The 10,785-nt window shown below is 42.1% G+C and overlaps 1 protein-coding gene across 1 annotated transcript in view; it reads left to right on the top strand.

The window, feature by feature from the left end:
- Nucleotides 1-2,374: 2,374 nt before the first annotated feature.
- golph3a (golgi phosphoprotein 3a) overlaps nucleotides 2,375-10,785 on the top strand; it is a 16,844-nt gene continuing 8,433 nt past the window's right edge. Inside the window, exon 1 of the mRNA XM_061260237.1 lies at nucleotides 2,375-2,839. Coding sequence (XP_061116221.1) covers nucleotides 2,627-2,839 — 213 coding nt within the window. The 5' untranslated portion in view covers nucleotides 2,375-2,626. The remainder of the gene's footprint in view (nucleotides 2,840-10,785) is intronic.

Raw genomic sequence — 10,785 nt, 5'->3', positions numbered from 1 at the left:
TAATCGCAACTTAAGAAAACAAAAACAAACAAAATAAAAAAACGTGTAGCACTGTTAAAACCAATATAAGCTCAATTTTCCATGCTCAAATGTACTCCATTACCTTGTGAAGAGGGCCGTTGTTTGTATTATTAACTGTATGATTCTGAATATGTAAGAATAAGATTCATGTTTTTGTCATACCTAGAGCGTTATTGATATTTTTTTAATTCCTCATTTATTAATAAATAGGCTTTAAATGTGGTGTTTTAATGCGTAATTATAGTGTGTGTTACATCTTAATTGTGTTAGCTTTCTGGAACAAGATATTCTATTGGCAAAATAAATATCCTACAATCTATGTCTCTCACAAAATTGGATGTGATCTGGCTATATTCTGTTTTCAGGGATAAAATATGCAACTAGAATCACTTCAGCTCTGTTATTGGGGTGTTCTCCTGTAGAGCTGTACTTCTGCCTCCCTGTGGCAGGAGCATGAACTGCACACTGTTCCAGGCTTTCTGACAGTCCCAATCCACACACTGAAGCAATTAGGTGAGATAGGCTGGTCTCTATGACCTGGAACCATAACTTTTTAACTGAATAACCAGCCTCTGTCATCACCATTTTCATACAGAATAAATTACTATATACCCCCCTGTATAGTGATTTTTCGGAAAAAATTGCACAAAAGAACAGACATATCAAAGTCATAGCACAAAGCACGCTACTGTGACTGCAACCTGATGAACAAAATAAAATATTCTTAAAGGATACACAGTGATTGCTAAACAGTAATTGCTTTGTTTATATTAAAAATATTGGGAGTTTTAATACTGTAGGAAGGAATTGGGCATAATCCATATATTATCTGTTATGATTTGAAGACGATTGTCTACAATAGTTCAAAAGAAGGGTAAGATACTGCATAAAGCTGCCACTAGCCAGTTACACACTAGCTCTTGGAATAGGAAATGAGGCCATCTGTCAGGATTAGGTGTGCCTGGAGATTATCAGAGCTACAGTCCAGAAGAGAGAGGAATGATGAACCCACAAGCTGCCACATTAGCGGTGCTTACATACTGCCTCAAAAACATTCATTATTATTCATCATTATTCTTAAAGTCTAAACACAAGACAACAAGAACCACACTTATGCAGGACATTGACATTTCAAAATCGAGACACGTCATTCCAATAAATCGCAATGGACAAAACAATAAGAAGTTTAATCAGGATAAATAAAATCAGTCTAAAATAATAGTAACAATGTGGGTGGGTAAGACCATATGTATTCCATGGTGATGTGTCTAATGTACCATTGCCTTGGAAGCATACTTTACATTTTAACATGGGGTTGGAGTGAGGGCACATGAAAGTAAATACAAAGGGCCATAATCATGTCACAACCAGGCAGTTAAAAGCATGTCACGCCCAACCGAGAGAAGAGGATCTGGAATAAGTCTTATCTGATAACATAATAACTGAATTATACTGTTTGTTTCAGGGAAAGAATGGTGCAATGGTTCTTGGATGATATTATTATGTTTTCGAGCACTGCATCCACCTTCCTAAACATATTTTCATGATGTAAAGGAGACCATTTCTTTGCATTGTCGGCTGAAAGCTGATACTTAATAAACACACACTATTAACTATTAATATGCACTTACTCATAATGTGCTACTTCACATTTATTTTCCCTTTGTGATGATGAAAAGAGATTAAGATGTGAGCTCCTATTTGAGTCATGTTCAAATGGAGCCACACTTAATATTTGATAATATATGGGTGTGTACAAAAAACAGCCAAAGCTAGGTTTTGAAACAGCTGGTAGTAAGTATTTCAAGCTGGTCATAGTTGTATTTTACACCAGGGTATGGAGCTAGCTAGAGCAGAAGAAATCCCATCACTCAAACTGACAAAGCAATATAGTGATGGAATTCATTAATATAAATTATGTAAATGGCGTAAATATATTCACTCATAGTACATGTGGAGAAAGGACACCATCAATAATGTTATGAAACGTGGCATATTGCATGTGTAGGCTCTGGTTAATGTTAATAGTAGTAGGCTATTTACCATAGATGTTTTCATTCCATGTTTGTATGTTTGTATTTTGCATCAACTTTGGTGAAAGTCTCAACTTCTTGAAAAGTAGCATGCAGCTTGAGTAAGTTATAATGTTTTGAGGTACAAAGTGTTGGTTTGTGTAGAACAAGAGGGTGTGTATTTTATCTTTTTATAGGTTTTCCAGAGGAGAATCCACTCGTAAATACAATGTTACCTTGTATTTATTCCGTTACCTTGTCTAAAGGAAGCAATGAGGCCAGCTTGCGCCCGATGGTTTGTGTTACCTGGGCGTAACGTTAGCTCAAGTGCCACATCCACTGCTGTCGTCATCGCTCTCCGCCATATTGGGAAAAACTACTCGGAGACGGAGAAAGGCGAGGAGGTAGATCGGAGAAGGGGGAGAGAGGTAGAGGGCTGCCTCTAGCGGTTTCAAGTACCGAATTCAGTAGCTGTGGTAAAGGCTCCGGTTTGCGTCCATTTATGTTTCGGTAATCAGAAAGAGATTTAATCGCTGTCGAGACGAGATTGGTGGCTTCGTGTATCCGGGGTTGTTGGGACTTGTCTGCAGAACATGACTTCCCTGACTAAGCGGAGCTCCGGCCTGGTGCAGAGGCGGACCGAGGCCTCTCGCACTGCCGCCGCTGACAAGGAGAGAGAATCCGGGGATGAGGACGACGAGGTCCGTCGCGGCGAAGAGCAGGAAGACGACGACAAGGGAGACTCCAAAGAAACCCGACTCACCCTGATGGAGGAGGTGTTGCTACTGGGACTGAAAGACCGAGAGGTTTCATATTTGACATATTTCATAGAGTGAGATAACTGTACACTAACGTCGTTAGCATTCACACGCTAGTGCCCGCTTATCTGATAACTTAATGGAGATTGCAATATAGCGAGCTTGTTACCAAGCCAGCATAATGTATACAGGTAGATAACCTAAGTAAACTAGACGAATGTTAGTTTAAGTGTGACATTAGCATTATAACTTAGCTATCTAACGTTAGTAGCTAATGGTGGCTAATGGTGCTGAGGAACTGTCGCTTCTGAGGGTTGTTTACGAATCTGGAAAACAAACCGTACGCTAGCCTAACGTTGGTTGTCAAACGTTAGCTAGCTAGTTCAATTAACGTTAGCTTTAGCTAACTGAGTGTAATGTTACTTCATTACCTTGTTGTAAGTTTACACGCTCAGTTAACGTCAGGTGTGTCCATACTGTGGTTGGGCAGTTATTTGCAAATTGCGATAGCTGATGACCGTTTACCAGCAAACTTCCAGCTAGCTAGCTAGATAATATAGCGAATGTAATGGTCATTTAACTAGCTAGTCAGCTGGGCTAAACGGAGACTGTGTAAGTAATGCTAATGTTAGCTATGTAGATCTCCAACATTGCCATGCTATCGTTTCATAACTCCTAGTTACCCCATCCTTAAACACTGCCCCAACCAAAAAGACAAATTGTAACCTTCATGTCTTCATGAGGTGCCGTCACTACACTGCTAACTTGCATACATGCATGTATACATACCTAGTACATACGTGCATAGACTACATCGATGCATACATACAACTACAGTATTATCTTTCTGTCAAGCGTGTGCATATGGTCATGAGACTTTTCTCCAATTTACTTGGTTTCCAATAAGTATACAGCATCTGATTGACTGCTGATCACCGTCCCGGTCTTAAACCGGACTCTAGTTAGCAGCAAATTCAACTTGGCACAAGGCGCCAGTGGTATATCTGGATCTCTTGATCCTGGCTTTTGACAGTATGGTGGGAAACAGCGAGGCATTGTGATCTGCACCCTGGGAAATGAGCACTTAAGGAGCGCTAGTGTTCTTTTAGTGCTGGTGGGGGTGGGTGGGATTTATGTAAAACAGTCCATTATGTCTATAGGAAAGCTGCCCAAATGAGATCTGGGATTTTCTTTCTGATTTTAATTATGCTCTTTCCCTCTAATCCAAGGGTTGCTGTTCTTCTTGACTCAGTTGCATCTTTAACATTGAGTGGGAGCGGAGCCCAAGCTCAGAGTAAATTAAAAGTTTAATAGCACACGTCCAAATGTTAGTACAGTGAGTCATTTACTTTTACCGTAATACTGCGCTCGGCTCCCGGACGAATTGATCATTTGCGGAGATGGTTACAGTACAAAGGTTAATTTGAGCTTTTCTTTGAAAGCAGGATTTGTTTGTTTTTTCCGGGTTTCTTTCTCCATCGTACAGGTAGTGCGTGGAACTACTGAAGCCTGTCTTGGACGTTGCTTCCGTTTATATCCGTGGAATTCGTTTGAGAAGTGGTTATTGATAGAAACAAGTCCTAGTGAATGCCTTTAGAATATGTTGATGTTAAATAACTTATGTGCAGGTTATGTCTGTTGGTCTGTTATCAGGCTGGACAAATATTGCTTTGGGAAAAACATGATCAAAGTTAAGCTGTAACAGTATCATCGTCAGACCGTTATTTTGTCTGTCTCTATAGTTACACGGAGCTGGATGCACGTTCACCATATCGTTAAGACCGAAGTGCAGATGAATATCTCTACCTGCTGTGCCATGGTTTGTTTGTAAGGAGCGGCCTGCTGTATCGGGTGATTAAGACTGTACTGGTCGCTTATCCGAAAGTTTATCGTCACGATTGCACTCTGTACTGTGTTTGCCACACAAAGATAGCGCTCTATCTCCTCATGAGCACGTCCTCCACAGTAGCACGTCAGTCACACGCTGACTACCGGTTCTGTTTACCTTTGTGAGTTAGATCCGTAACGACATCTCTGCATCCGGTAAAGCAATCGAATGGGCTCTGTCTGCAAATAATGGAAAGTTATAATAGATACATATGCAAATTGACTCACGACACTTATTAACTTACTGTTTCCGGGTTCATGTATAGATGTATAGTTGAATTCAGGCCACTCGGAAGATAAAAGAGAACAGGAATTGTGTTATGTCGACATGCCTGCTTTACAGAGGGCATGGGCAATTTAGAAAAAGCAATGATACTTTTTTATGGTTTTTCCCCTTCAAGGCGCTAGTGTTGGCATTCCAGGCTGCTAAGGGGACTGACCCACTACAGGCTACATCCAAACTTGAATTGCTCCCTACACCCCAGAAAGACCACTCTGGTCTGCCAGCTCTGGTCACCTTGTGGTCCCCTCATTACGAGCACCAGGTGATCAAGCTGCAAGCCGCCCCCCCATATTTTTCTTGTACACCTTATATTAGAAAGCCTTGCACTTATGATAACTATTGTTTTTTGGTTAGAATTACTCTTTGTGCATGTTTTGCTCTATGGATTTGATGCTTTTCATTTGTTGAAGAACTTGTAAGTCACTTTGGATTATTAGTGTCTGCTAAATGACTGAGATGTAAATGTGGCATTACACGATGCGGAACAACATTTGATAAACAAAGTAATCATTATGTCGATTGATTTCTTCATAGTCAGGGAACATTGCAGCTGGTGTTTTTGTTTGGTGTTTTATGTATGGTAATATTGATTAATTCTATTCAGTTGTAGCTAGTCGAGTTACTATACAAAATTACCATACTGCCCCCCCACAAGTTTACAGTGTTTGAGTCTATCAGCTGACATTATCATTGTAGCACGTATGCTTTGGTGACTTGCTGAGTATCTATTTTCAGTACATGGAATTAAGTGAGCTCCACAGATGTGAATTTGGTACATCTGTCTGTTCCTCAGAACAGCTGGTTCTGTTTATCCTACGCAGCTGTGAATGTTTCCCAATTAGAGGCTCATGCATCGAATAAAAAAAAGTGGAGGGAAAAATTGTATAGCATAGCCGACTTTATCACTTCATGTTCAAGAGCAAGATATGCAAACTGTTGATGTGTCTTTCTCACACCGGATAGGGACTGTCACTGTGCTAGTTAGAGTGCAGGGGGTGGGGGCTCGATTCTGCACTGGGCCTGTGTGTGCAGGAGGATGTGTACACGTCTGTCTGAAATGTGGAAGCACCCGTTTCTGCTCCTCCGGTGCTCTGAGTCGGCTCCTCTGAGAGACACTTGACTGCTTACGCGGCACTTTCAGTCTTCAGCTTCATCTTCAAACCGCTTCAGAAGTCTAATGTGCGAGGGGCCTTTTCACCCATGCAATATTGAGTAGAATATCTTCTCCTGCAGGCTTCTCTCTCTCTCATTTTGGACAAGGGCATAATTAATTTACACGCCAGTCCAGCAGGCAATGTGTCTGTACCCCAAAGACCGGGCCTCAGTAGACCTTATTTATGTGAGTGTTATGCACTTATTATTTTCAGTCATACACTGTGTGTGTGCTTTTTCATGGTATGTTGAGGTCACAGATGGCTTGTTGGTGAGGTTTTTTTTGTCTGCGTCTTCTTTCGTACAGCCTGTGTGAAGTTAGTCGGGGTTTCCTCTTTTTTTTGCCAGCTCTGGAACATTCCGTTTGGCTCTTGCATCAGTTGATGGCCCCTTTGCAAATATTTGTCGAAACACATTCCACAGCCAGTCCGTTTGAGTTTAATAGGCCCTCCGAGGCGATTGGGCCTTTGTATATGCTTTTATAAGTATTACATCTAAATAAAGTGTCACGGTGAACTTACTTTTAACAGAGCGCCATGGTTCTAAATGTTTTAAACAGAAGTTCAGAGTTCATGATCTTTGAAGCCTTGTTTGGAAGCATGGATCCTTTTTGCTCTTTTCTCCAGTAGGTTTGTTGTTGTTTTCACGTTTGAACAGGTGTTCGTTGTGACCTTAAATTCTGCTAAGAGCCTGTAATGCGATCCATCGTGTGGTATGTATTGCAGGGTTTATTGTGTATAGTCTCTGCAAATGGCTTTGTTGATGGACATCTTGAACGGTTTGGCTCTTCATGATGATGTCAGTGAAGAGTTGTGAATGGAATGCTTCGGTCAAACTGCGGTCTCCTCTCTCGTTTGACTCTCTTGTCCTGCCAATGGAGGAGCCAGTTTAACAGTTATTCACCCCTCTAGTGGCACGGGCATCTTATCTGATCAGTACTGGCTGTGTTTGTTTGTTGCAGCAGCTGTATTTTATTTGAAAATGTAGTGAAGCTCATTTGAACTGTAAGTGCTATCAGTTTCAGTTAATCTGAGCGCTCGCTCTCAGGACACTGCTGTCTGTACACAGATACACTCATTATTCCTGTGATTATCAATTCATAATAATATTTTTTTATTTAGCTTTATGCTTTTATCCAAAGGCTAATCCCCCCCTTGAGCGATGTGGGGTAAAGGGCCTTGCTCAAGGGCCCAACAGTTGTGCGGATCTCATTTATCGTGGCTTGAACCAGCAACCTTCCTGGTCCCAGTCATGTACCTTAGCCACTAGGATATAGGGATGGGCTAATTGTCTTTTGGTGGCTATATATGTGAAAAGTGGAGGCGTCTCTTCTGTGGTCCCAGTGATCTCCAGTGGAATTGCCAGTACTGCTGTCATTGTCATTCAGTTTTTTATTAGTATTATGTACTATTATGTACTGGCCTACTTTGTAATTTCATAATGGCTTGATTCTGGTCTTATTTCCCCTTCAATATTTTGTTCTGCTGCAACTTTAAATTGCATTTAAGGTGTTGCATTTTTTTGATCATGTCAATTTCTGAAGTGCACAATTCATTGGTTGGTTAGGCCCATTATGCAGCTCTCATTGGAGCTGTGGAGTTTTAGTCTTCTAATGGCTAACAGCTTCCTGGTTGTAGCCCTTTTTGGAGTGTAGTTGCCCATTAGGAGTTTGGGGATTGCTGCCTTTTCAGGTTTACCCCAGTCATAGTGCAAAATGGACAGAACAATTACCTCCGCTTCTGTTGCATGGGCTGCTTATTTTGTCATGACATCACAGTTTAGAGGATTACCAGGGGTAGAAGAGTTCAGGCTAAGCATTCTGTTGTCATCTGAGATCATGAAACAATTTATGACTGGTATGATAATAACGGTGTGAAACGCTGTGATCCTGATACAGCTCAGGAGTTTGTGGTTATTATGGGAATGTACATTTTGAAACATCACATTTGTTGTATTCCCGCAAGAAGTCAATTTACAGTGCCCAACTATCAAAGTTTGTTACGTGACACCCAAGTTGCTAAGGTTTGACTGGGACCTGGAAAGTTGCTGGTTCAAGTCCCAGTGCAGCCACAATAAGGTCTGTGCAGCTGTTGAGTCCTTGAGCAAGGCCCTTAGCCCCACATTGCTCCAAGGGGGATTGGCCCATGCTCAACTGTAAGTCACTTTGGATAAAAGTGTCAGCTTAAATAACTAATATAATGTAATATTTATATTCCAAGAGAAAGTTAATTTACAGCTCTCTGTAATTACAATATATATATATATGCCTAGTCTGAATGTAGGCTGTTCTTTCCTGTAGAAAATTAAAGGGAAATTCATTATTTCATTAATTCATGAATAAGAATAATGAGTGAGATGGAGCCCCTGGACATCGTAGGCTGATGAGAGAACTCGCCAGGTGTTGCTTTGAAGAATAGAACATGAAAGATGTTTAATACTTCTGCTCAAACATACAGGTCTAGCCAGACTCAATTCTTAATCTTTACCCACATCATTCACCGGAAGGTCACCTCTTGGCAAGCTTTGAAGTGTCAGTTTCTGTGGAGGCCATGTTAACGAGGTAAAGATTGAAGAACAGCTGTAAATGTATAACAAAACTATTTTTGGCCCAGAACCAGAAAAAATGATTACTCTACATGACTCCCAGCTCTGGAGACGGTCTGTACATTCTGCTGGTGATATTTTCATCGGGTTCATGAACACTGGGGGCATGAGCTGAATGGAAAACAGGGAGGCTATAGTTATCATTTGTAAAAAAATTCAGTCCTCCAAGGCAAAAAAAAAAAGCAAGAAAACTGGCTGTCTATGAAAGGTGTCCATCTGCGTACATTGGTCTGCATGTTTGACCGTTTGGATGTCGTAGCTTCGTACAGTTTCCCAACTGTCCGGTCCTACCCACTCGATAATGTGATGATTTGTTTGAAGCAAAACCTGCTATAACGGGCCCGCTTTCAGCTCCTCGTTTACAGATGGGATGTGGAGACGCATGTCGGGTCTATGCTGGTCTACAGACTGCAAAGCCCATTGCGGAAATACAGGACCATCAGCATGGTACAGGATCGACTCGAACACTTGACTCGTTAGCACTCAACTGCTTTCAGGCTGCTTAACTACACCATTGACCTTTAACTGAGCCTGTGAGTCACCCTACAGGATACACAGCTGCATTTACGTCCGTGAGGGAGCGGATCCAGTCAGCCACATTATGCAGGTCTATAAACTGGATATGAGCCTGAAAGCAGCATGGAAATTAACCCCCGCCACCAGCCAAAAGCTGATACATTTGCATGGCAGGTAACCACCCATCAATTGGAGGTCCTGTTCTATTCTGAATAGCTACCTGTCTGGTAAAACAGTGAATTTGGGACGCGACTGCTACTGTGGCCTTTTGACAGAAGCGTTAGTTTCCTGCCCTGCCTGAAGGCCTGTAGAATATGATAAAGCCATTAATTATATGTCAGGGCTCTTAGTGGTCTGGTGAAGAGGCAGAACCTCAGATCCAGCTGGATTCCGTGGCCGGTTGTAGAGGCTGGTTCAGAAGAGCAGCAGGCAGGCTGGCAGTTACCGCTGAGAGCGCCAGACAGTGTCTCTACACAGCATTGATTTGGTCTGCTGCCCCTGCTCTCTCTGTTTCTCTCTCCCTCTCCCTCTCCCTCCCTCTCTCTCCCTCTCCCCCTGTTGGATCAGAGCAGTGTGGAGCACCAGAAGCCTCATGCTCTACGGCCTATACATATCCCCCTACCACCCGACTCTTACTGAGGTTTCACCTGTAGCATCTGGCCTGTGTGTGGGCCTGCTGTAATTCTCCTGATTTAACATCACTTACATTTTAACTGCATGATTTACAGTACTGTGAAGTCCTTAACAGAATGGCTTATGCTCTGTTAAGTCTGCATGCATTAGAATAATGTTCAATGGTCAAGCATCTGTTAGGGGAAATGAATGAAGCCGCAGAGCTCCAGATCTGGCTCAAATATGTAGTTGTTTTTGGATTCAAATACTGTTCTGTGCTCGATTGATCTTGGCTGGGGGCAGTTGAGCCAACCAAGAGGACCTTAAGGTGGGGTTTGCACTTTGAGTATTTCATTGGTTCCAATAAACCAGACGAGCTCAGTAAAGCTTTCGAAAATTATTTGAATCCAAAAGAATTTGACCCAGGGCTGTAGGCTTCAACAGTACTCATTTGCTCCTGAAAATGTATGCGTGCCAACTTGGAACATCATTGAGTAGCACATCTACTAATTGGGATACATGAGTGCGCTTCTAATTTCTTCTCTGAGGAGCACATTTACTCCTGCTACCATAGAGCCCTAACCTGGCGATGACCTTTTCCGTATATCATTAATGATCTGAAAGGCGCTTGATTGATCTCCTGCCAGTGTAGATGTGGGCTAATGAAATGTGCTACTCTTAGCTGAAGGGGAGGGCAGATTCTAAGGAGCCTCACCTGGAGTAGGTGGAGGTGTCATCTCCATAAGCACATGTACAGACATGTAGCCTACTGGTGCTCAGAACAGATGTGTCCTTGAGTCCATAACCGTGCTGCACGCCCTGCTCTGCTCTGAATGCCTCTCTTATTCTCCCTCCCCGGGGAACGTAGCGGTTTAATATGAAATATGTGGCCCTGATGAGCAGGGAGTTTGTTGTTGTTGGTATTTGTGGTAGTTGTTGT

The sequence above is a fragment of the Conger conger genome, chromosome 11 (genome assembly GCF_963514075.1).
Source record: "Conger conger chromosome 11, fConCon1.1, whole genome shotgun sequence".
Taxonomy (NCBI): Eukaryota; Metazoa; Chordata; class Actinopteri; order Anguilliformes; family Congridae; genus Conger; species Conger conger.
This window is presented reverse-complemented; position numbering and strand designations above follow the sequence as displayed.